General features: G+C 34.1%; 1 protein-coding gene across 1 annotated transcript; it reads right to left on the bottom strand.

The window, feature by feature from the left end:
• Positions 1–1,991: 1,991 nt before the first annotated feature.
• LOC109077471 (NLR family CARD domain-containing protein 3-like) lies at positions 1,992–27,544 on the bottom strand (the record flags this gene model as incomplete). Its single annotated transcript, XM_042756174.1, is given in 16 exon segments — positions 1,992–2,802; positions 3,751–3,840; positions 5,312–5,470; positions 5,644–5,817; positions 6,292–6,465; positions 6,570–6,743; positions 8,566–8,731; positions 9,520–9,530; positions 10,595–10,600; positions 11,733–11,897; positions 15,573–15,746; positions 19,950–20,120; positions 25,053–25,223; positions 25,361–25,589; positions 25,592–27,199; positions 27,313–27,544. Coding segments are annotated over 15 exon segments (3,666 nt in total), but the record flags the coding sequence as incomplete, so codon positions are not given.
• Between the last annotated feature and the right edge of the window lie 221 nt (positions 27,545–27,765).

The following is a 27,765-nucleotide window of genomic DNA, read 5'->3' as shown; positions in this document are numbered from 1 at the left end:
ATGTAATAACGTGATATGCGGCCAGCCAATGTTAACTTTATTATAGGACAAACACATACAAAAAACATAATTTACCCCGTTTGTATCTGCAAGTCGTTCCTTACACATTTGTACCGTGTTTACGTGATGATTGTCCAGTGTCCAACGACTTGACACTTGGTAATGTATTTGCAGTACCCTGTTTTTTTCTTCGTGAGACAGGAATAAAACATATCTACAACATATCTGAAATATTGTAAATTCAAATTTATTTAAAAACCCAAATAACTAGTTTAAGTTAAAACTTACTTGCCATGTAACAATCTTGTTTAAAAAAGAGAGAGTAATCCAGACTTCTGTGAAGCACTTATAATTTCTGATCGCTGTTGTGAAAAGCCTAGCTCTAGTATAAACAGGGTTGACTGGGCGTTCAGGGTCATTAGGGGAAAAAAGGGAGTAATAAAGTGTCTATTTGGGACATGGAAACAGTGCCGTCTAGAAACAATAGATCAGTTGATTACAGTAACTTTTTTTTCTTTTGTTTGTTTTGAACACTTTCAGTTCATTTCCACAAACCGTTTGTTTTCTGCATCCTGGTGTACTGTATCTCTTTATACTTTTGAATATATTTGTACATGTTATTACTTCTTTTTGTTAATTTTTTTACTACTATTTTATTTTATGCACTTTTACGAAAAACGAATTTGTGTGTGAAATGTACCATATAAATAAACTTGCCTTGCCTATTTTTCATAGAATTTTTGTAAATCAGAAAAAAATTGGGATTTGATCCTTAACGCATTTGAAAATGACTTTCTGACAAAACAGCAACTTAATTATTTAGTTAATAAATATTTTTGTTAATATAAAACAAAAAAATAATGGTAAATAAAACTTTTTATTCACCATTATACTATGTAGATAAAAGTAAATATAATGTCTATAGCAATGCATCTTCTGTTTTATCTTTTATTTAAGATGGCACATTATCTTTTCTACAATATGCATACGCCATTTTAACATTTAATGTAAAAAGTTTTAGCCTTTAAGTGTGTAAAAAATTAAATAAAAATAAAAAACAATTAGATTTAACAACTTCTCAGTTCATTTGATTTCCTTACTGTCTTTACCTGCAGTAAGAGTCTGCGTTTACAGAAAATACAGGGCAGGAGACCAAGTCTAACAGAGTCTGAACAAAAATCAAGACAACAAAACCAAAAGATCCCCATAACCTTCACAGCACCTCAACACACTGATAACAGTCTGTTAAAAAATTCACTAACCTCAACTGAATCGGTTACTGACAGAGACAGACAAATTAAAACTGTTCCTTTTTTTTTTTTTTTTTTTTTTTATGAAGTCAGTATCCGTGACTGAGGGAGATTCTGTCTCGCTACACACTGGTGTTAAAGTACAGAGAAATGATCTGATACTGTGGATGTTTGGACTTAAAGACATTCTCATAGCTCAAATAAATGAGGAAAAAACAATCATCACAGACATCAGAACTAGAGACTTTGGACTTTCTGAAGTAACAGCAGCAGAACAGAGAAGCCACTCGACATATTCAATATCACAGTCTATTCTGAGTAGATAATTACTTGACCAGTTTCATATATGTGCACCTTTTAATATTAAATTTACAGTCATAATTGAGAATTATGTAAAATCGACAGATTATACAGTACAGATTAATCTATTTATATAATTACTATAACATTTGACCATTTAATAAAATTATAAATAACAATGAGAGGATCTCAAATTTACTATAAATTTAATTTATTCTCTAATATTTTCAGCTCTTCTGCCTGTTTGTATCATTAAATACAGTCCTCAAAATCATCAGTCTAAAATATGTATATGAACAAAATGAATATACATATTTGTAACTTGAAGTTTTCATTTTGCCATCACTATATAATTTAGTATAAACAACTTAACACTGTTGAGCTCAGTTTGACTAGCAACACTCAGTCCTGAGGAGAATCATTTGAGGCAGAATATTTCCCTTGTAATCGCCATGAACATGTTTAATTAACATAGAGAGATTACAGTTAAACATTATGAACATGCACAAAAACAATTAGAAACTTGAACAAAGTGGAAGCAAAAACCACAACATCACAACAAAACAATCACAATATTACTTAAAGCTCAAAGACCTGTTAATTACAAATACCACTTATGCACAGAAGGATCTCATGCTTCATGCTTTGACCAAACACCACACTTAAATTATTGAAGTGCAAGGAATTATGGGTATTCCACTTAACACGCTAAATAATAGATACAACATTGTGAAGTTAAAAATTCTTAGACTTTAGTCCTAGAAAAATCCACTAAATGCTCAATCGCATGTAGGTCTTGTACAAAATGTTTAAGGTCAATGCTGCATATGTGCATAAAACTTAGTATAAAGTATTTATTTACATAGAAATACATTCCATATCAATTCATATTCAATTTTAAAGCATTAGTATCCAGTTATGAATTACCTTGGCACACCAGCTAAGGAATTTCCCCTTTACACTATAAATACAATAAAGGAGGATTGTTGAATAAATGAACATTATGTATTACTGCACTGTCCACACATAGCACTTAGCACTGTTGCAAAAGTGATGTAGAGGGGGAAGAAACAAGAAGGGAGAGTCTTGACAAAGTTTGAACAGAGACACATTTGAAACTCAACTTTCCTCGTTGTTGAGTGGAAGGTGTATTTTAAGTGTTATCATCCTACTGTCCACTACATGATTGATGAAGAATTTATACTAAAGAGCCAGTCTCCTGTTTACTGTACACATCTGTTCTCTGATCAACCTGTAAATAAAACAAAATGACCATTTGTATTAACACTAAACCAACAGCTGTAATTCAATCACATAGGCTTAGTTTCATTAAAACAAATTTGTCTCATTTGAAGGTCTAAACCTAATAATTTGAAAATGTAACAAATAAAAGCTTGTAAAATAACCTCTACATTAGTTAAAGCAGGCCAATTTAAAAGATAAGTTCACTTCCAGAATAAAAGTATCCTGTTCATTTACTCAGTCCCATGTCACCCAAGATGTTCATGTATTTCGTTTTTCAGTCGAAAAGAAATTAAGGTTTTTGAGGGAAATATTCCAGGATTTTTCTCCATTAGTGGACTTCAATGGTGACCAGTGGGCTGAAAGTCCAATTTGCAGTTTCAATGCAGCTTCAAAGGGCTCGACATGATCACAGCCAAGGAGTCTTAGCTAGCGGAATGATCACTAATTTTCAAAAAAACATGTAAAAAAAAATTTGTATACTTTTTAAATGCTCATCTTGCACTAGATCTGCGATGCATATGCAGTCACACTTGGTTAGTTCTTTGTCTGTGTACTTCAGTTCAGAAAGGTAGGGTAGGGCAAAAAACTCCTTTTTTCCTGTTTTACTTTTTTTTTAAAGGGCGTTTGACTTTCTTTGCACATTAACATTATAAACAATGGGTTGGCTTCGAGTAACTTTTCCAACATAATTACGTAATGCGTGAAGTAGAGCTAGTGCAAGACAAGCATTTGTGGTTAAAAATCAGGATTTTTTATTCTAGAAGTGAACTAATCCTTTAAAGTTGCTTAAATTTCCTATCAAACTTACACAGTGCTGTTCTCAAAGACATAAAACTCAGAGATAATGAATACATCATGTACATTGTAGATTATGCTGTACAAACTTCACATCACACATATTACTTTATCCCCATAGACACAGTACTATAGTGAGGCTCTTCTGATGATCTCTTACCTGAAGTTGACAGGTTCTGTTTGTACAGCTTCTTGAGCTTAAAACCCAAGCCATCCACCAAATCGTTTTAGCCAGCTTTCACTGTTTAGTCTGTAAGAAGGAATCGGATAAGAGAAAAAAATCTGTGTTGGCTGTAACAAGTTGCAAATTCGTTACGACATTTCTGCCATTACTTTTCTACAAAAAGGGTAACAGATTACACTAACATTATCATTGCTATAATCAGACTAGTGACTGATTCAAATAACATTCATATATTTCTGTCTTTGTGTTAGTGTGACTACAAAAGGATCTATAAATCCAGTCTTTGTAAGGGAAAAAGACGAGGATGAGTGTATGGTTTACATTTATTCCTACAAATTAGGAATAAAACAGATCTTATATCCCACAGTTTACATAGGATAAATGTCAAGGAGCAAAAACATGTTATTTTTAATAAAAACATAACTATTTTGAACTCAAAACTCTGTAAGCCTGAACATGAAAAGTTATTTATTAGCGCATGAGATCTCATGTGCATGCACTTTATTAGACAAAAGTGTCCATTTGTGTGTTGGGGATTTCTAATTTACAGTAACTGAAAGTAAAATAAATGATGTTAAACAGAACTGAAAAGACAGAGACATTGATCATGTGATGGTGGACGACTGTGAGCTGAGCCTAGTATCTGCACTGATTTTACCAGGAGTGCAGCATTTTCCTACAGTCGGCCCACAATTATCAGCCTATCTTCAGAACAAAGATTTTCTTCTGTTAAAGCATTTAATAAAGCTATTGTTGTAGTTGCATGGTTTATATCCTGACCTTCTTTGTGTTCAACATTTTATTAATCAAGTGCTTTCCCCCCATACCAGTTTAGCACAAACCCAGCCTGATTCTAATGATTTGACTCTGATTTTATGTCAGTTGCAGTGCTAATTATGAAAGTGAAAGTCGTGACATTTGTCAAGTATGGTGACCCATACTCGAAATTGGTGCTCTGCATTTAACCCATCCAAGTGCACACACACAGCAGTGAGAAGTGAACACACCGTGAACACACACCCGGAGCAGTGGACAGCTATATCCAGCGCCCGGGGAGCAACTGGGGGTTCAGTGCCTTGCTCAAGGGCACTTCAGCCATGGGTATTGAGGGTGGAAGAGAGCGCTGTTCATTTCATCCCTCCCACCTACAACTCCTGCCAGCACCGAGACTCGAACCTGCGACCTTCTGGTTACAAGTCCAAGTCTCTAACCATTAGGCCACAGCTGCCCCACATTATCAACACGAAGATTAAACAAATACTAACCCCAAAACCTAAACCCAAACATTTGCCTTATTATTGCCTTGATAGCACATCCTGATAGCATTACTGTTTGTCGTGACTGGATCCATCTATGATTTTTTCTGAAGTCAAAATTTTTTTGACAGGTGACTGTGTGATGAATGAAATTAGCTGTGGGGCAAGGTTTGTGCTTTACTAGTTTGGTGAAACAGGCTAATTCATTTTAAATTGTTGTTTACACAACAATCTCGATTTAATAAAGATCTCTTTAATCCCACAAAGTGGTGTTTACTCACCTCAGTTCACAGTCTGATTCTTTTAGCACCTCAGTGAGCTTCTTTGAGTTTCCTATTTTATTGTTACTCAGATCAAGCTCTTTTAGAAAATGTAATGATGTCTTCTTATCCAAACACTGAGCCAAACAAGCAACATCTGTAATGCTGCAGTCATTTAGACTGGAAGGAATCAGACAGACAGAGAAAGAGAAGTCTTAAAAACAAATATCAATAACAAACAACTTTCTATAAATACACTGCTAACTCAGGCTCTTCACAAAATACTGAGTATAAAATATCTTGTTTTAAACTGATCGTTATTCATTTTGACTCTAATATATATAGCTCCTCACCTCAGTCTCTCCAGTTTACAGTGTGAATCCTTCAGTACGTCACATAAGAGATTCACTCCTGTGTTTTCTATTTTATTCCCACTGAGGTCCAGTTCTCTCAGGTGTGATGGGTTTGATTCCAGAGCTGAAGTCAGGATGAGACACTGTTTCACTGTAATACTGCATCCACACAGACTGAAGACAAAAAAGAAAATAAAAAAAGACTCAGATCTTTGAGTACATATGTCATACATCATTAAACCTTGGGTATTATTTCATGGAGCAGGATTTGATTGTCCCAAACCATCCGGAACCAGTGCCTGGAATCAGTGTCTCAATTCAAATACCTTGGTACTCTGATACCTGATTAGAGATCCAAACCAGAAATTATGGCCAGGATAGCCCAGACTACAATAGCACTTAAAGACTAAAGTCAATATAAAGGGACAAGAACATCACCCTTAAATTAAATCTAGGCATATTCATGTTCCAGTTATTTTTATCTTCCTGTATGCCTGTAAATCATGGACACTGACGGATGAACTAGAGAAGAAAATTCAGGCTGTGGAAATTCAATGCTGTATAAAGTTTCTGGCCATTAGCTATTAGGACCATGTGACTAACGAGGAAGTGCAAAATTACTATTATGTAGCATGGAATGTTACTAACGCTAGTTTTCCAAGTTTGCATTGTGGGTTCATCAGTAGATCACTGAGGTTTTTCACTCCAGAGTCTGTTAGTTGATTCTCACTGAGGTTCAGCTCTCTCAGGTGTGATGGGTTTGATTTCAGAGCTGAAGTCAGGATGAGACACTCTTCCTCTGTAATTTTGCAACCACATAGACTGTGTACAGAAAGAGAGAGGACAACATCTTAGACCCAAGAGTATCAAGTTTTTGAACATTTACAGTAGCCATTTAGTTCCCCATAGTTAGTAAGGTTACTAACTTAAGTATTTCCAGCTTGAACAGTGAGTTGCTCAGTACAACACCAAGGTTTTCAACTCCAGACATTCCTAATTTATTTCCACTCAGGTCCAGTTCTCTCAGGTGTGATGGGTTTGATTTCAGAGCTGAAGCCAGAGCTGAACAACCTTCATCTGTCACATCACAGCCTCTGAATCTACATTGAGAGAAAGAGAGCAGAAAAGATAACTCTATTCTTTAAAGCCATATCATCTTCATAAACAGAAGAATGCTGCAGAATATTTCACAAATATAATTTCGATTTGGGATCTTCACAAGAAATTGTGCATTAAAGTGTTTTGATTTAAACCATTCAGACGATTAAGCATACTTGTACAGTAGATGAATGTTACCTCAATCTCACTATTTAACAATAACAAATGTATTAAAGGTGTCATGACATGGGTTTTTTTATTTTATTATTATGGTCCCCTAGGTGCAATTATAGTATTACTATAGTTTTTTTTTTTTTTTTAACTTTTAAAATGTAGTGAATTATGACATTTTCCCACCCTGTTTCTCATCCTTTTATTCAAACAGTCTTTTTTTGGGTTTTTTCCCCTTTAAGAGTTCAGTGTTAACGCCCACTGTTATGATTGGCTAACGACAGTGCCTATGAATCAATTATTAACACCCCCAGCCAGAACATTTGTGGATTGAGCGTAACTGTTTAGTAGCGGGTGATGCATTCGAAGCGATGGCTCTTGCAATGATAAAACCTTATATGTTTGAGCACATCTGCGTGGCATTGTAATTTTCCTGTACACAGACCCACTCGCTGTCCGTCGACTGAACACTTGTGAGGCGCGCGGCGCGACAACGATACCAAATGAGCGTAGTTGTCTTGTGCTGGAGGTGGTCATATGCAAATGGTTGGAACCTCACTTCGCACCGTGACGTCACTTCTTACCATGGATCCAGAACGAGCTGTATTTAGAGCTTGATTAAGTAAATGGCTCGTTTATAATGGGGAGGACGTCTTAAGCTATGAAACTTGCAGGACGTTTTAATGGTACAAAGACCTCTTATATTCCAAAAGATCAAGGCAAATTTGGTTTCTCATTTCATGACCCCTTTAACATGCAGAAATATACATATATAAAACTACATACTTAAATTTCTCCAGTCTGCATTGCATATTTTTTAGCAGAGGAGAGATATTCCTAATTCCAGTGTTTCCTAGTTTATTTCCACTCAGATCCAGCTCTATCAGGTTTGAGGGGTTTGAATTTAATGCTGAGATCAGAGCAGCACAACCTTCTGCTCTAATATTATTATTATTCAGCCTGCAGAGAAAGAAAGAGTTTACATTGTTTAGTTTCCAAACCTTCTTTAATGAACAACATTGACAGTCTTAACCCATTTTTATATGTTTAAACATTTTTAAAGTATTAAATCTTGTAATATACTCACTTAAGTGTGTTGAGTTGACAGTGTTTATCTTTCAGTAAAGCAGCGAGCTTTTTTAAGTCTGGTTGACGTTCACTCAGATTCAGTTCTCTCAGGAGTAACGGGTTTTTACCCACAATTCCAGTCACATACTTACAGGCTTCATCTGCATCAGGACCCAAAAACCTGCAGAAGAGAAGATGAAGCAGGATTCGGTTCAGTTTTCAAATATTTTTGGTGTAATGAAAAATACCAGCTGATTCTGATGGGAAAAAAAGTGTAATTTTGTTTATCTTAAATTTACTTTGATGCAGGAGATTGTATTAATTTAGAAAAAAAGAGCCCTGACCCCTGTATAAGGTTTTATTTACAATGATATTAAATTATATAATTTCATAATTGCACATCTATTTACATTTTAAATTACTTTGTTATAAAGTGTAAGCATTGAATATGCATAGACCAACTGACCAACAACAAATATTCTCTCTTTGTTCTTTATTGTTACAGACCCCAACTCAGCAGATCTTGTAACATTTGTATAATTTTTTATATTTGTATTTATTTTGTATTATTTCATCACATCTCACCTCAGTGTCTTCAGTGAATAGTTTGGATCCTGTAGTAAATCATTGAGCTCCTTCACTCCTGATGGTCCAGGATCATTTCCTGTGAGATCCAGCTCTATCAGGTGTGAAGGGTTTGATCTCAGAGCTGAAGCCAGAGCTTTATAACCTTCTTCAGTGATGCTGCAGTCTGAAAGTCTAGAACGGGAATTAAAATGTAAAATTCATCTTAATTTATTCCAGAAATTACATAAACTATATAAATCCCTCAAATAAATTATATGTTGCTTCTTGTACAAATTTATTAAACGTTAGTTCAAACCAAAAACTGATGACTGAATATGGAGAAAAACAGTGGCCCAGAAAACTTTATGTTAGACATCAATTCACCTTAAGAGAGCTAGTTATTTCCAAGGATTTACTACAGGGATTCAAGGGTTTTCTACTCTACATGTGTAAATATCATTTATCTGGATGATTCAGGACATACAAGCCACTCCACCTCAGAATGGCAAAGAAAAAGAAAATTAAAATTTTAGAATAAGCTGAATTATAGTTCAGATTTAAACCTCTTGAACAAAACAAAAATTTTACAAATTTCACTCAGCTGCAGTAAGCAGTGGGACGAAATGAGACAAAATACCTCCACAGTGGTGTAAAACCTATAAACAACTACAGGAAGAGTTTGTTTGGGACAGTCTGCAATGTCAAAAGCACAGAGACATCTAGATTCATGAAAAGCACTACAATACACAAATCCTTACATATAATCTTACCGTAAGTGTTAACTACCATACCATCTGTTGTGTGGCAGATTTACCAGGTCCAAGTAAATAAACAGATCTGAATTCTCACTGTACACTATGACTACAACTAACTTTGAAATCACTAAATTATAAATGGCAATAAAAGAAAAACAAAGGCATTAAAGCATCAAGTATTATGCACTACGGAATACATGTATCTAACACATTAAACAGCACACATATCTGACAGGGCAAGCTTCTTTAAATGATATGCTTATGAGTGACCGCTATAGTGGCTTGACTGGAAAACTGTTAAAATGGTCTCTCCTTCCAATATCATGCATTTTTCTAGTGTGGATTTGAGCTTCTGTCAGCAGTCTTCATTAAAGGGTAACCCTTTAACTGATAACAAATGGAAAATCAGAGCTAAAGTTGTTTGGTATAAAAGTTGCATGTTCAATTTTGAAAATTGTGTGGTTCAACAATTAGTTTTGTGTTTCAATTTTTAGAATGAAATGAGAAGTATTCAAAGTTAATTTGAGACAATATAGTGTCTGGTAGTGCCTTTCACAATAAGGTAAAAGAAAAATAGTTACTGATAATGTCAGTTAGGCATCATCATACAAAGAAAAGAATAACACTATTTTTTTATTTTCACACAACTTACCTCAGTATCTCCAATTTACACTTTACATTCTTCAGTCTGGTGCAGAGGTGAATCACTCCTGAATCCTGCAGATTATTATTATTCATGTTCAGCTCTTTTAGATTATTATCTGATCGAAGAACTGTAGCCAGAGCTGAACAGCTTTTGTCTGTGAGGTTACAATCATTTAACCTACAAAGAAAATAAATCACAGAGTTAGATGCAATACATATAATGCATTTAATACAAATGTTAAATTTAATTTCCACCTACTACATTCATATGAACAGTAAATATTCTGTGAAAAGAATGAGTTACACTGACATTACTCTTCAAAAACTAGCATTTACAGCTTTAATAATATACATTACTTATATCATAAAAAATAAATTTATTCTTTCCTTTTCTGATCAGAGAAGAAAATGCATCATCTTTACTTTCTCATCTGAATAATTTATCATCTGACAAAAGCATGTATTTTCCTTTTCTGTAGTTTACTACAGTAATGCTTTAATTCACCTGAGTTTTTCCAGTGTGCAGTTTTTACTTTCTAAGCCATTCTGGCTAAGTTTCTCCACTCCTGAATCCTGCAGATTATTTTTGCTCATGTCAAGCTCTTTCAGACTGGAATTTGATTTCAGGACTGTAGCAAGAGCTGAACAGCTTTCTTCTGTTAGACCACAATCACACAGCCTAAATGTTTGACAGGAGAGATAACATTTACCAACACAAGGTACTTAATGCCAACATTCAGTGATTACGGTGAATTATTGCATTTTACTCACTTTACACATAATATTGATGTATTAAAGATATTGTAAATATACAAAAATAAATGAAAATAATACTTACTGAAGTTTGTTGAGCTTACAGTGTTTCTCCTGCATTAGAGTAGCAAGCTGCTCCACATTTTTTAGTTCTAGTTTACGTCTACTCAGATTCAGCTCTCTTAGGAGTAATGGGTCTTTTATATGAAGAACTGTAGTCAAATACTGGCAGGCTTCATCTGCTTTAGGACTTTGTAAAAACCTGGAGACATAGGATGAAATACATTAACATTACATGCCATTAGACATGAATATTTTAGAATTATTAAAATTTTCTATGAACATGACAAAATGCATGTTCAAACAGACATTTATTAATAACATAGATATGTAACATGTATGTTCCCCAACATAAATAATAATAAACAAATGAACAGAACAACTGCTTCTTTAGTCTCTATACTTGCGCTTGTCAGTTGTCCATGATTTCAGGTTATGATTTTTTTTTTATTATTATTTTTTTTTTTGCCAAGTCCAGGTTAATATAGTGTAAACAAAGCCTGTGACTGGATAGTGATACAGACTCTAAATTATTGCAGATTAATGAAGAACAAAGCAAGAATAATATACCATTGCTTAACTTGCAATAGTACTTTTTTTTATTTGTGTGCTAATAAGAAATCTAGCTCCATGCAAGATCTGATGTGAAATTAAACTTCATCAGCTCCAGATAACCACTATCATATTTGTATTGTTTATTTTTTAACACAATTGTAATTGGAGTAGCCTTTCTTAAAAGCAAAAAAAAAAAAAAAAAAAAAAAAAAAACATTTGCTGAACAATTTTTTTTTTTAAGGTTGGTTAATCGATTAACCATTAACATCCATTCTAACAAATCAGTATTTTTTTCCCAAGCTTGTGAAAGGCCCTTTAGTCATATCAAAGCTTCAATAGATGTTTTTAAATAAATGGTTTAATTTTCTTACTGCTAAAGTTTTGAAACTACTATCGTGTATTTATAAGAATACTCACCTCAGTTTACACGATTGACCCTTTAGTACATTAATGAGCTCCTTCACTCCTGATTGTCCAGGATCATTTCCTGTGAGATCCAGCTCTATCAGGTGTGAAGGATTTGATCTCAGAGCTGAAGCCAGAGCTTTATAACCTTCTTCAGTGATACTGCAGTTAGAGAGTCTACAGAAAAGATCAAATGTATTAATTGTGGTCCAATTCACAAATTATGGCTAAATCATACATTACTACATTATTATATTCCTGGCATTAAAGTGATGGTTTGCGTTTTCACAATGAGCAAATACACTCACTTTAGTATTTCAAGCTTAGATTTCTTCAGTCCCTTACAGATCTCTTTGACTCCTGAGTCCAGCAGACGGCTGTTGTTCAGGTTCATCTCTTTCAGGATGGTTTTGGAGGAGAGAACAGTAGCTAGAACTGAACAGCTTTTCTCTGTCAGCTCACAATTATTCAGCCTGAACACAAAATCAATATTATTTGTTACTCAGAATAGATCAGATTATCAGATATTCACATATGCTTACATGTACCTGAGAAAGGCTAAAATTGCTCTTTAGATATTGTTGCAGATACAGCATCACAAAATTTAGTTTCCAATATCGTACTTAAAAAAAAAAACTATTTTGATCCTTTACCCCTAGAGTACATAAAGAGATAACAAAACTGATAAATGCAGTTTTAAACCAACAACATTTTAACGTATTTAGATAAATAAACTATTAAGTACATTTACACAATGTAGTTAGTGTTATGCTTGATAGCAAAGTGACAACCATTTTACCTGGGTTACCATAGCTGCCTTCACCCACAAAAGTTTGCAGAGACACAGTAAATTTGACCACACATCAAAAGAGATTTAATGTCAAAAGTCATTATCCCTTACTTTATTTTCTCTACTATGCAATAAGAGTCCATCAAAAGTGCAGAGAGTTTCTCCCACTCAAGGTCTCCGAGTTTAATGGTGCTTAGATCCAGTTCTTGGAGTAGTAAAGGATTTGTACCCAGAACTTTAGTAAGATACTGATACGCCTCCTCTGCAGCAGGACTTGTCAAAAAGCTACAGAAATTAGAAGAGAATTAGTATTAGATAACTGTTTAACTTTGCAACTCTTATCCTCATTATGGGTCCAGTGTAATATTTAAGTTAGTTGTGACAATTGCATCTCATTTCACTGAGAAAATACCCTTTTCAGAGAATAAATAAATAAAACCATTATCTGTCAAAATTGCAATAATTGTTTGACATTAAGTTTATGTAACAAAACTTGTCAGACTCATGTAATTTAATTTTGTGACTGTTGATTTTTTTTAATTGCAATTCCATTAATTAATCTTCCTGTTATTCAGTTTCACATCAACTAATCTGTCCCCTCTAATATGTTTCAAACAGCTGACTACATTTCTGTGTCTTTTAAAATGATTGAATGCTGTTATTACCTGATGTTCATTAAATAGCGCTTTCCACTCCCTAGTAAATTAAAAAGCCACTTTAATCCTGATTTTCCAGGATAGTTTCCTGTGAGATCCAGCTCCATCAGGCGTGAAGGGTTTGATTTCAGAGCTGAAGTCAAGGTTTCATAACTTTCTCCAGTGATACTGCAGTGTGAAAGTCTGTAAATGGAAAAAAGGCTTATGTTATGTACAGCATGTTCTGCGCTACATAAAAATAAGTAAACTGTTGTTTTTAAATAAAGGCTTAAAAACTAAACAGAAAAATATATTAATATGAAAAATATAAATAGAAAAATAGATCATATAAAAAGTTGCAAATTGTGCCTTTGTGCCTTCATCTTCATATTTGAAAAACTATTGGCCAATGGGAAAAAAATAAATGCATATAACATCTGCATTTTTTAAAACCATTTTGTTCCCTTAATTTTAAATGAAATAAAAGTATAAACACCTTAATAAAATAGAATAGAAAACTAAAACTTATTTTATCTGTTATTTGTTAAAATAAAATGAAAATATAAAAGGTAAATATAAAAATATAAACTAATATAAAATGTTAATAAAACTATTATAGTGTATTTATGATACTAAATAAGATTATTTTAATATGAATTTCCAAATATCAAATACAATATTTAAAGATAACAACAAGTGGTTAAAAATAAATAAATAAATAAATAAATCAGTTGAAAATACCATTTCACTAGTAGTAGTGTTTCAGTCAAGCAAACACACATTTACAAATTAATATTTGGGTCCCATAATAACTTTTATAATATCAGTTATGCCATATCAGTCCGAGCCCAGGTCTGACAATGACTCTCAAGATGAAGCTAATCAACCTGAACCACCTTCACAAGCATGACTTGTGCAATAAATTTCACTGTGTTAATTATTTTATACCTCTTTTTATATCTCTTTTATAAGCAGTCATTATAAAAATGTTGAGAAGACAACAAAAGTTAAAAGTGTTAAAAATAAACTTTAACCACTAAATTCCTTTGCCTTTGGATGTCCATGTAATGACACAATGAATCATACAGTGTTTTCATGATATAGTGATAGTCTTCCTGGCCTTACCTTTGTTTGAGGGAGAGCTCAAGTAGCCAGCATGTGAACATTAAATAAATGTGCAACATGCTAATGTATCTCTACATAACAGAAATAACAGCAGGACTAGAGAGGAGACATTTAAGGCAGGCGTGTTCTGTTGGATAGATTAACTCTGGCATGGATTCCGTGCTTTAGAGATTGTTTAAATACAATAATAGCTATAAAAAGGATAATAGATCCCTTTAATAAGAAAACACAAATGAAAATACTCACTTCAGTTTCTCCAATTTGCATTGTGGATTTTTCAAAAGCAAACAAATATTCTCCATTCCTGACTTTCCTAGTTTATTTCCACTCAGATCCAGCTCTATCAGGTTTGAAGGATTTGAATTAAATGCTGAAGTCAGAGCAGCACAACCTTCTTCTGTAATACTGTTTTTATTCATCCTGCAGAGAAAGAAAACCAAAAAAGAAAAAAAAAAATATTCAATTTATCTCAAGACCTACTTTACAGTAATTACATCTTTAATAGTTTCTGATAGCATTGAGCCTCATTCATGAAACACAAGCAAAATTAATTTTTTGTTTGTAAATCATAAATTGGTCATAAACACATTCTGAAGTAAATTTTTGGATTCATGAAAGTGTATTTCACTGCTCCAAACCACATGTAAATGGTGTTTAAAACTTCCAAACATTTTGTGTTTTTTTTCTGGTGAACTGATAACTTTGCATTTATCTATTTTAGTATCTAACACTTATATTGTGACTCAAGAGAGTGGTTTCAACTCAAGCTCTGATATACCCTCAGGACTACTAGTGCTTAGAAGATAAGTGTGGATTGCAATATACTTGAATTACGTTGGTGGTGTTGAGGAAGTGGACAGATGCCAAGGAGCAAGCTGAGTGACTGCTTAGGCTACAGCAAGTAAACTGAAACTTTAGAGGAGTTCACTCCACCTGAAACTGTGTTCAGAATTTCATATAATAACAAAACGTATTAGTTAACCAGTAAGTTAAATGTCAGAAATTTAATTCATTAACAAAATTGAAATCAGCTGCATAAACCACTTTCCTTTTTATTGTAGATGAATTATTCTGAACACCTGTATTATTGGTCTAAATTTACTCTTATATTTACAGAAGTTTCATGTATGAGGCTAGTTTGTAAGCTGCTCTGGATAAAAGTGTCTGTTAAATGAATACATATATTACAAGTGTTAATCTTTACCAGTTAATGAAAATGCAACGCAAAACAAATAAATATTTTGTTTGATATTTTTTTTATAAAGATTAATTAGTGAAAATGAAAAATACATATATACTCACTGAATTATGTTCAGTTTACAGTGTTTATCCTCCAGTAGAGCAGCGAGCTGCTTCACTTTATGTGTGCTGTCTAATTTATGTTCACTCAGATTCAGTTCTCTCACAAGTAATGCGTTTTTACTCAAAACTCTTTTCACATACTGACAGGCTGCTTCTGCTTCAGAATTCAAAAACCTGCAGAATGCAAGATGAAGCAGGATTCAGTTCAGTTCTCACCTTTTAAAGGTACAATGACAATCTAAACATTTTGCTTACATCCCCAGTAGTTTCTTATAACATCACTTTAACTTTTATGCAGCAACAAATTGTATTTCTGAATAATATTTATATAATTAAATTGACTGCATAAATTTTAAGTATTTCAACATGTCTCACTTCAGTGTTTTCAGTGAATAGTTTTGATCCAGTAGTAAATCATTGAGCTCTCTTCACTCCTGATTGTCCAGGATCATTTCCTGTGAGATCCAGCTCTATCAGGTGTGAAGGGTTTGATTTCAGAGCTGAAGCCAGAGCTTTATAACCTTCTTCAGTGATACTGCAGTCTGAAAGTCTAGAAAGGGAATTAAAATGTTATATTCAGCTGATTTAACAGTTATTCTAGAAATGTCTTGACTAATATTAACTGCTAAAAAGAAATGCTAGACAATATTGTTCCTTGTACAAATTAATGTAAAAAAATATGAATATGAGCGCACAAACAAAATATCCAGATACCTTTAATGGGTTAGAAATCAACTTACTTGAGCTTCTCTAGCTTACAGTTCTCTTTCAGGCCATCAGAGAGCAGCTCCACTCCTGGATCCTGCAGATTATTATTGCTCAGATCAAGATCCTTCAGACTGCTGGAGTCTGAACTGAGAACTGAAGCAAGAGCTGAACAGCTTTCATCTGTTAGATTACACTTACTGAGTTCAAAATGAATAAAAAAAAAAAATAAATAATAATAATAAAATAATAATAATAAAAAAAATAAATAATAATAATGAATTTATAAATATCTATGCTTACTTTTGCATAGAATTTTGCACATCACCAAAAGTGTAAATGTCATGTGATTGTTGTAGTGTTGATTGTAGCTGTTGGTGAAATGTACTAACTTGAGTATCTTCAGTTCACACACAGGATTCTTCAGTCCCTCACAGATCTCTTTGACTCCTGAGTCCAGCAGACGGCTGTTGTTCAGGTTCATCTCTTTCAGGATGGTTTTGGAGGAGAGAACAGTAGCTAGAACCGAACAGCTTTTCTCTGTCAGCTCACAATTATTCAGCCTGAAACACAAAAACAGCATTTTTTATTATTCTGCACATATTCAACATACATCACACCAACAGCTCTTTATTTCAGATAACACATCTGACTGACAGTCTTTAATAATAAATAAACATTAGCTATAATGTATAAAGTCATGTTCACTCACTTCATTTTCTCCACTTTGCTATGAGAGTCCATTAAAAGAGCAGAGAGCTTCTCTCCATCCAGGTCTCTTAATTTATCTTCACTCAGATCCAGTTCTGTCAGTAATAATGGACTTGTACCCAGAACTTCAGTGAGATACTCACATGCTTGCTCTGCAGCAGCACTTTTCAAAAATCTAAACAAAACAGATTATCAATTTATATCACTTAATCTTAAAATTGTATGCCTTTTGTAGACCTGTTCCTCTTTAAAGAGCCCAGCTAATGTACATAAAGATGGTACTCAACCAGAATAATACTTTCACCACTGCCTTCCCCACAGTGACAACATCAGGGGTATTTGCTGCCTTTCACTGCCTTTCAAGTGGCCCTTTAACCAATGTTTGAATTGGGGGGGGGGGGGTGCTGATGGGGGCCAGGACCCCTTATAAGCATTAAGAGAATTTGATTTATAGTGTCCCAGGACCCCTTATAAGCATTAAGAGAACATAGTGAAATCGGAATTTTCGAATCTTGCCGATATTCGACTGATAGTTGTTGTTGAATCAAACGTTTGGGGGCGGGGGCAAAATACATTAACAAGAGTCAATTTCCAGACATTCAACTAACATAATTACTGATGTTAACACACAGGGAACATGTGTAACGAACACCTTGCAGATATAAACCGGGTCTAAATAGTGTTTTTATGTTTGATTAAAAAATAAGCTAACACTGTAACGTCGGCGATTATGTTTTGATTTAAAGATTTTTTTTTATTTATTTTGTTTAGGTTATTGCTATTTTTATATTTTTTTTTTTTTATTTTGTTAGTTTATTTTTTTGATTATAACGTTAGCCTAAAACGTTAGCATAAGTGACCGTGTGAAGAGTGACGCATTTGATAGCAAGTTTTTAATCAATGGGATTCAAGTCAAAATTTCATATAGAATACGCTTCGTTCATTATACAAACATAATGTTAATATTAAGACTTATAGGCTATTTGCAAAAAGGGGCCCGAATGCACATGAAACATATGCTGTAAAAATCTGCAAAAAGAGCCCGAATGCAAATAAATAGAGCTGTAACAATGTGCAGAAACACGGCAGCTAAACTAAAAAAATTCATAGCATTTTAGTATAATGGTCTTCTCATTATAATAGTATGTATATAACAGCACCCCCTCATAGTTATTAATTCTGCATTGTAGTTTGACCTGCTCGCACTGTAATAAAAAACAGATATCACCATAGTACTACAATGAAGCGCTTGACTAAAAAACAGAAAATGCATCTTATAATCAGGTCAAATAATATATCCACGATATATATACACCGGCTGAAATGTTTTTGAAATCACTTGTACCCTACCTGTTAGAAAAAATCCAGTCTCTGCCTGTGCCAGTTTGAGTCTTGTTAAAGTTTTAAATCCCTGCCGCCAAGATGCTCCTCTGTCGGTCACGGATTATGGAAAGTGAAACATAAATCTATATTGGTTGGATTTATTCACTCACTTTTCGGTCACGGATTATGGAAAGTGAAACATAAATCTATATTGGTTGATAGGTTGTATATTAACTTATTGGAGGAGAAAACACCGGTATGTTCTATGTGAAATCAGACATTTGAGCTCCCCCATATAGTCAAAATGGCATAATCAAAAAATAACACCCGTGAATATTCGACTGTTAGATTGGTTCCTCAAAACAAAGCATCGATTCGTCGATATTCGTGGTCACCCCTAATAGTGTCCATCCAAATATACTGCATGATTTATAATTTTAAGACACTCACTTACCTCATATTAGATTACATCTCTGTTTTTTTTGGTGGATCCTTTATAGCTTCACTCCTGATTGTCCAGGATCATTTTCTGTGAGATCCAGCTCTATCAGGTGTGAAGGGTTTGAGCTCAGAGCGGAAGCCAAACATTTATAACCTTCTTCAGTGATACTGCAGTCTGAGAGTCTGTTAAACAAAAATAAGCTGTTTATTGTTTGTTTGGATAAAGATTAGTAGTGGATTTAACATGCATTATAACAAACTACTGAAATCAACATTAACTAAACCACATTTAAATAATTTATTCAGTTACGTAATTTATTACGATATTTTAAATGTGACACGTGAAAAGTTAAATTGTCCAAATAGTAAAACTGAAATTTAAGCCACTGTTTTCATTTTCAATTATTCTGGTTAAAGGAACATTAACAAATGTGTATTAATATTCAGAAAATAAAAATGCACACTTGAGTTTCTCCAATCTGCATTGTGTATTTTAAGGACCGATATTCTTTGTTCCTGAGTTTTCTAGTTTATTTCCACTCAGATCCAGCTCTATCAGGTTTGAAGGATTTGAATTAAACGCTGATGTCAGAGCAGCACAACCTTCTTCTGTAATACTGATATTATACAGCCTGCAGAGAAAGAAAACAAAGACAGGAAACATTCTTTAGTTTGTTTTAGCCATAAACAACTAAAATAACAGAAAGATAAATCTAAATGATGGTTCATCTAAGAGCCCTCAAAAACTTTAAAGAACAGCAATAACAGCATTTGATTAGACTCTGAAAATGATTAGATGCTTTGCAGAGCATATAATCGTTTTGAATGATCATGTAATGTTTTATGATTTTAAAGTGTTTGTGCTGAGTTTGAGGTGTTTGTTTTTTAGTATTTGAGTATTCTTGTTTAATTTTGAGTCTTCTAGTTTACTTCAGGTTTGATTGGTTTTTATCAGCAATTCCTGTCACATACTGACAGGCTTCATCTGCTGCAGGACCCAAAAACCTGCAGAAGAGAAGATGAAACAAGTTAAATTCAATTCACTACTAAACTTAACGTGATTGAAAAATATCAGCTAACTTTGTGTTATCTTTGATTATTTTTGATGCAACAGACTGCAATAATTAAATAATATTTCCATAAATAATAATATAAATAATAAGCATGATTTGATTAATTTTTTTCATCATATCTTACCTCAGTTTTACTTTACACTCTGGATCCTTTATAGAATCAAGAAGCTCCTTCACTCCTGATTGTCCAGGATCATTTCCTGTGAGATCCAGCTCTATCAGGTGTGAAGGGTTTGATCTCAGAGCTGAAGCCAGAGCTTTATAACCTTCTTCAGTGATACTGCAGTCTGAGAGTCTAGAGGAAGACAAAAACAACCAAATATATTAACTACTCATTGTAATGTCAAAGTTTAATTACCAGAGTATGAAAGTCCTATTCTGACTTAAGGGTATCCCTGAGGGGAACTGCCCCCATCCTGAGGCAAGGGATCTCATTAAGAGATCTCATAACAAAGTTCTTAACTGTCATCCCTTAAGTGTTTATACTAAGTGTTTCACTGTAGTTTCTGGCAACACACAGCAGTGGGCACCGTGGTTGCTATAGTTACTACATCTCACAATAAACAACAAAACAACCAAGTTGTACAAATATATTTCTGTTATGGAGAATACCAAGAGCACAGAAAACATAAAACTGGACAGTGGTGAGACGAAGGATTCCAAGAGCACAAATCCGATACTCCCTCAATAATTGCATTATCAAAATGAGTGTGATTTTAATGATTGTGCAAATTTCAATCATTTAAACACGTGCCTAATTAGATGATTAAAAATGTGCCTTGGTACTTCCTCATCTTCAGTTAACATAAAATCAGCCATGGCGGATGAGTTTAAGATGACTTAAGGGAGCTTTTGGTCTCTTAAATTTATTAAGGTAAAAAGGTTAGTAAGACTTTGTAGATACACTTAAGGGAACACTTAATAATTAAGGAGAATACTTAATGACAGCCATAAGGTTCCTTGAGTTGACCTTAGGTTTCTTAATTGCAACCCAAGTTGCACTAAGGTTTCCCTTAACCTTCTAACTAATGGATTTCTTAGCTAAAGGGCTTTCATGCATACCTGAGTATCTTTAGTGTGCATTGTGAATTTTCCAGAAGAGTGGAGATTTCTGTTACTCCAGGGTCTATTAGTTTATTCCCACTCAGATCCAGCTCTATTAGGTTTGAGGGGTTTGAATTAAATGCTGCAGTCAGAGCAGCACAACCTTCTTTTGTAATACAGATACAATTAAATCTGTAGAACAGAGAACAAAAAAGAGAATAAAATCTAAGCTATGCATGCAAATTTTATTCACTAATGAGATTTTCATAAATCCCTTGTTTTGCAGCACTGTCCATTTGTTATATGTTTAGATTTACTTACTTAAGCTTTTCCAGTCTACATTGTTTGTTGTTTGACAGAGTCGAGAAGATCTTCATTCCTGAGTCTCTGAGTTTAGTTCCAGTCAAATCCAGCTCTTTCAAATTTGAAGGGTTTGAATTTAAAGCCTCAGCCAGAACACGACAGTCTTCATCTGTGATATCGCTGTTATTCAGACTGCATAAAGAGAAAACTAATTTTCAGTTTTAGACCCTACTTTTACTATTACATGTATTACACATGACAGTGGATGATGGTAATATTATAAAAGCACCATATGGTAATTAAATCATCAAATAAATTAAAAAAAACACTCAGCAGCAGGTTAAATACTAACTAAAATGTGACATCATAGTGGTAAAACTTACACCAGTTTGTTCAGTTTACAGTGTTTATCGTGCAGTAGAGGAGCGAGCTGCTTCAAGTCTAGTTTATGTTCACTCAGATTCAGCTCTCTCAGGAGTAACAGGTTTTTACCCACAATTCCAGTCACATACTGACAGGCTTTATCTGCAGCAGAACCCAAAAAACCTGCAGAAGAGAAGGTGAAGCAAATTCAATTTGACTGAAAAAAATTTGGTGTAACAAGCAAACTGTGTTCTATATCATATTTCTGTAATTTATTCATTTGCATTTCATATATTTTTATTATTTCATCACATCTCACTTCAGTGTCTTCAGCTGAGTTTTACTTTACACTCTGGATCCTTTATAGAATCAAGAAGCTCCTTCACTCCTGATTGTCCAGGATGATCCAGCTCTATCAGGTGTGAAGGGTTTGATCTCAGAGCTGAAGCCAGAGCTTTATAACCTTCTTCAGTGATACTGCAGTCTGAGAGTCTAAATCAGGAATGAAAATAGTCCATTATGCTAATTAATCTATTATTCTGGAAATGAACTGAACAATAAATGCTTATTCCTCTTAGTTTCTTAACATCTCTTCCCTGCTACTGACAGAATTTGTTGGCTTTCTTGTTACTCTTATCAGTAAAGAATATTGAACATCTGTATCGAAACATGAAGAAGCAAATATGAGCAACAGAATATGTAACCAGACGCAAATGTAAAATAACGTGATCATTAAACATTGTTCAAAATTTGTTGTAGCATTGTCATACTATTTGACAGAAACATGAATTTGTTCAAACTGTTTGCTTTTTGATTTGAAGTGTTGATAAAAACAGAATGCATCATGCAGAATGCAATGATTATCATTATTTTTTTATCTTATTTTTTATTAAAAAGCAGAACATCTGTTGTGTAATATTCACACCAAAATATTATAATGGCCATGAAAATGTTGTGAAAATTAAATTTTCAAAAATGTTGGAGGTGACTGGCATTTTTTTTTAAAAGTGCTGGCAGTGAATGATAATATATTTTTGAATTAATATTATTTTATTTTATTTTTTGCAGTTGGCAGTTATTTTTCAGTAGGTGGTAGAGGGTATTCTAATGGACATCCTTCAGTTTATTATTGCTCAGATTAAGTTCCTTCAGACTGCTGGAGTCTGAACTGAGAACTGAAGCAAGAGCTGAACAGCTTTCCTCTGTTAGATCACACTTACTGAGCCTGAAAATAAACAGCTTGTAAATGTATAGACATTCTCAAATTTGCTGTAGTTGTAGTGCAGCTATAATATTTAATGAGTAGTGATAAGTACTTTACTGCAGCTAGGCAAAAATGCTGATGCTACAGTAAATATATTCTGCTGCCACTAATTTCCCAATTCACTTGTCTTTAATGCTCTCATGTCACATGTGTCTTGTCTCTCACATGTCTTATGACTGGCTAACATATAGCTATGCTGATGCTACAATAAATATAATTTTTCCTTGTTTCTTTTAATATGAGCCTGGCCACAAAAACATGTTTTTTTCCACAAAAAAAAAAAAAAAAAAAAAAAACTGAAAAAAGATAAAGAGCAGGTAATTTTTCATGGGGTGATCAACACCACCATGATTTTTATCATTAAACATCCTTATCGGTCAAACAAAAGATGTAAATTAAAGGGGACCTATTATGCAAAAATCCCTTTTATAAGGAGTTTGAACACAGTTGTGTGACCGCAGCGCAGTGTTAATTTTGACAGCAAATTTTGATTTAGTTTTAAATCATATTTTAATCATTTGAACTGTTTTAGTTTTAGTCTAGTTTTAGTCAACTAAAATCTAAAGGGTTTAGTTAAACTGTTTATTACTGCATTACTTTTTTTTATTTCTGTTTTGCTTAATTTAGCATATCAGGTTCAGCTAAAGCTTATAAACTATATGAAATAAAAATATATAAAATAAAATATATTCTGCCTTGTATGGTGAATCCACACTGTATCTCAAAGAGAAGTTTTCAAACAATCGCTGCTGTCTGAAAGTGAGTTTTATTGAGCTCATCTTATTTTAAAAGTCTTTGATGCTGGTGTTATTACAAATGTGCGTAACTACCACATAAGACATTAGTCCTCCTGAGTAAGTCTGACTAGATGATATCTTCCCAAATCGTCCTTCCCTAACATTTCCGTCTCATTTTTATTTGCTGACGAAAATGAGAGTATATTTTTCGTTGTAGTTTTTGTCATTAAAAACTGGTTTTTACTTTTTTTTTACGTCTCGTTTCGTCTTTGAGAAAATGTAATATTAATATTAAACACTGCCACAGTTGTGTGAAAACAACCAGTCTATAATGGTAAAAATCCACCCACTCATTTGTTTATAATCCTAATAAATCGTGAACAGCCTCTCAGAACAAGCAATTTCAGATTCTCCCTAAGTACACATCATCATAGGGGAAGAAGTCCCGCCCATTTGCGATGATCTCTGCTCTATTAGCACAGACACAGCCCTGGTTGAGAAGCAGCAGTCCGCTATTACTGGCGACATACGATGTCAGTGCCAAACAGGGGATATTTGTTAATTTGTTGATTTAGATTTTGAGGTATATAATTTATGAGCAAGATTAGCATTGGCGATATACAATGTCAGCGCCAGAGGCAATTTAATTTAAGGAAATGTCCTGGGAAAAAATTGGTGCTCTCTATGTCTAGGGATCAATACCCTAAAAAAGTCCTAAAAAAGTCCTCTCTATGTTTAGGGATCAATACCAATGCTTTGTGCGCAAATGTTAGCTCCAGAAAAAGTAAGTTACATGTTTATTTTCTGAAATGCCTTTCCGAAAGCACTTCTTTGCACTCTGTAAGGCTAATGTTGCTAAAGCTACCCTTGTCTGTTTTCACTGATGCTGCCTTCATGTGCTACCAGAATGACTGTAAATAGGAATGTGGTAGTTAAAAATTGCACGTGAAAGCAATATGAAGCGGTGTATTTGTGATAACACGTGAAAGCATCATGAGTTACTTTTATCGAGCCGTGCTTCTTGTTTGTGTAATTCATAAACGCGTATTATTATGCACAGTACAATCAGATGACTGACTTTTAACAGACTTGTACTTACTAATAGTGGGATGTTTATTTTGCAAAGGCCAGCACCCTAGAAGCTCCACCCTCTTCTCCAGGAGCACCAGCTCAATTTGCATTTAAAGGTACAAACACAAAAATGCAGCAATTTGGCTCATAGCTTAAAAGTGGCAATTTTAACAAGCTATAGAAAATTATCTGTAGGGTATTTTGAGCTAAAACTTCATTTACACACTCTGGAGACATCAGAGACTTATTTTACATTTTGGTGTAAGGTAAAAAGCAGGTCATATTTGGTCATATTTAAGATTATTTTCGGTGTTTAGTAGATAATTAGGTGGTTAATTGGATAGTTATTATGTTTTTATTTTTTGTATATATTTTATTAATTTTTGCACAATTGTTTAAAGATTATCTAAAACAATAATGGCATTTATCTGTTGTCACAACTTACTTCAGTATCTCCAATTTACACATAATATTCTCCAATCCAATGCAGAGCTTTTTTACTCCCGAATCCTGTAGATTATTACTGCTCATATTCAGCTCTATCAGATTGTTATCTGATCTGAGAGCTTTAGCCAAATTTGAACAGCTCTCATCTGTTAAGTCACAATCATTTAGCCTGGATGAAAAAAAAAAAACAGAATACAAAGTATTCTGAGTACTGTGTAAAAATATCATATCACCCAATTTAAATGAATGATTAAGAACTATAGAGATTTTTTTTCAAGATGCAAAAACATGACTTATATTACTTACACAGCTCTTTTGGAGATTTTCACAACTTCCAGTAGCCTAAAGAGACACTCGTCTGATTTTATCACCCACTGAAGCTCAAACTCCTCCATCTCTTCCTCTGATGTCAACAAAACGAAGGCCACAGCAGACCACTGGGCAGGTGAAAGATTTGATGAGAGACTTCCTTCTCTAAGTTTCGTCTGAATCTCTTTCACCAGAGTTTGATCATTCAGTTCATTCAGACAATAAACAGATTGATGGATCTCTCTGGAGACATCTTCTTATCTCCCAATTTCTCCTTGATGTATCGAACTATCTCCTTGTAGTTCTCGTCATTGCCATCTTGCGGTGATAATAGACCTCGTAAGAGTAGCCGATTGGTCTGGAGTGACAGACCAAGAAGAAAGCGAAGGAAAAGGTCCAGATGTCCAGTTTCACTCGCGAGTGCCTTGTCCACTGCAGTCTTGAGCAAATCAATCATGGTTTCATTTTTGTTTTCCTGTTCTGTAGATTCATGATGATCAAACACACTTTTCTTGTTGAGGTCTAGAAACAGATGCCCATAAAGGGCTGCAATAAACTCTTGAATGCTCAAGTGAACAAAGCAGAAAGTGGTACCAAGAATGATTCCTCTTTCCTCCTTAAACATCTGGGTACACATGGCTGAATACACTGATGCTTTAGATTTATCAATACCACATTCTTTCAGATCTGTGTCATAAAAGAGCAGATTGTTCTTTTCAGCTGATGAAAATGCCAGTCTCCCCAGTGAAAGCATGGCATCTTTATCCCAAGAAACATCTGGTGTGTATTGCCCATCATACTTCTGTCTGCTCTGCAGGATCTGAAAGCGGAGAAAGTGTGTGTACATTTGTGTCAGAGTTTTATGAGTGTCTACAGTATTTGATTTCTGCAGTGTTTTGGAGTCATCATCAGGCTGATTATTTTTCAGATCATTATTTCTTTTCTCCTCTAAAATGTTCTGGAGAACAGTGGCTGTTATCCAGCAGAAGACTGGGATGTAGCACATGATAAAAAGACTCTTTGATTGTCTAACATTATCAATAATTTCATTGGCCAGATTCGCATCTGTGAATCTTTTTCTGAAGTACTCCTCCTTTTGTGCATCATTGAATCCTTGTACTTCTGTCACGCGGTCAATACACTCGGGAGGAATTTTAATGGCAGCTGCTGGTCTGGTGGTGATCCAGATGAGAGCAGAAGGAAGCAGATTTCCCTTGATGAGGTGTGTGAGGAGAACATCCAGAGAGACTGGTAATGATACATCACGGCAAATCGTATTACCCTCAAAGTTCAGAGGAAGACGACATTCGTCCAAACCATCAAGGATGAACAGTAATTTAAATTTATCATTTCTTGCAAGGTTCAGCCCTTTTATCTCTGGGAAAAACTGATGTATAAGACTTGACATACTTTGTGTTTCTTTCTCCTTTAAATTCATTTCTCGAAATGCAAGAGGAAATATGAAAGTAATATCCTCATTTTCTTTACCATCAGCCCAATCCACAATAAACTTTTGCACAGAAATGGATTTTCCGATTCCAGCAACTCCTTTTGTCAGTACAGTTCTGATCTTTTTGTCTTGTTCAAGTGCTTCAAACAAATTTTTGCATTCAACTGGAATCTCTCGTGATTCATGTCGTTTGTCAGCAGCCTGAACTTGTCCTGCTTCGTTTTGTTCATCGACTTGTTTACTAACACTCAGAGTCATATAGAGATCTGTGTAGATGTTCTTCAGAAGCTTGGAGTCACCATGCTTTGCAATTCCTTCAGATACAGAATGATATCTGTCCTTCAGGTTTGATTTTAGTGGTCGCTGATGAAAGAGGACCAGCTCATCTAATAAACAAAAAAAGAACAAAAAAAAAAATAGAAAGATATTTATCAAGATTTGCACCATTTTACATTTTATAAGTGACAATGACAAATTGTTATGCCTATGAACCTCTTACCTTGTAGAGCATCTGCAGCCTTATATTGCTTCATATCTCTCAGGAAGAAGAGTGTGATATCAAGAGCTGCTTCTTTGATATCACACATCTCCTCTGTAAAGTCCTGCACAAAGTACTGTGTGTTCTCTCTATTTAATATTTTCTTAAACTTTTCTAGCTCATTCTTCAGAAATACAATTATTTTGTTCTCAAGATCCTGAAAACAAATCAAGAAAAAATAAGTCCTACCTATAATTTAAAACATATTAAAATATAAACAGTTTATGTCTAGTACAAAATTACAGGCAAGCAATGCACTCATGAACTTTCTCACAGCACTGACAGAATAGACCAGTGGTTGCCAACCCATTAATTGTGATCAACTGGTAGCTCTTTATCACTGTCCCAGTAGAACCCGAAAATAATAGTAAAATAAGAACAAAACACAATTTTTTTTATATTTTTGTACTGGAA

This window comes from Cyprinus carpio, unplaced genomic scaffold (genome assembly GCF_018340385.1).
Source record: "Cyprinus carpio isolate SPL01 unplaced genomic scaffold, ASM1834038v1 S000006809, whole genome shotgun sequence".
NCBI classification, from domain to species: Eukaryota; Metazoa; Chordata; class Actinopteri; order Cypriniformes; family Cyprinidae; genus Cyprinus; species Cyprinus carpio.
The sequence above is the reverse complement of the archived record's forward strand: the minus strand, read 5'-3'. Positions and strand labels throughout refer to the sequence as shown.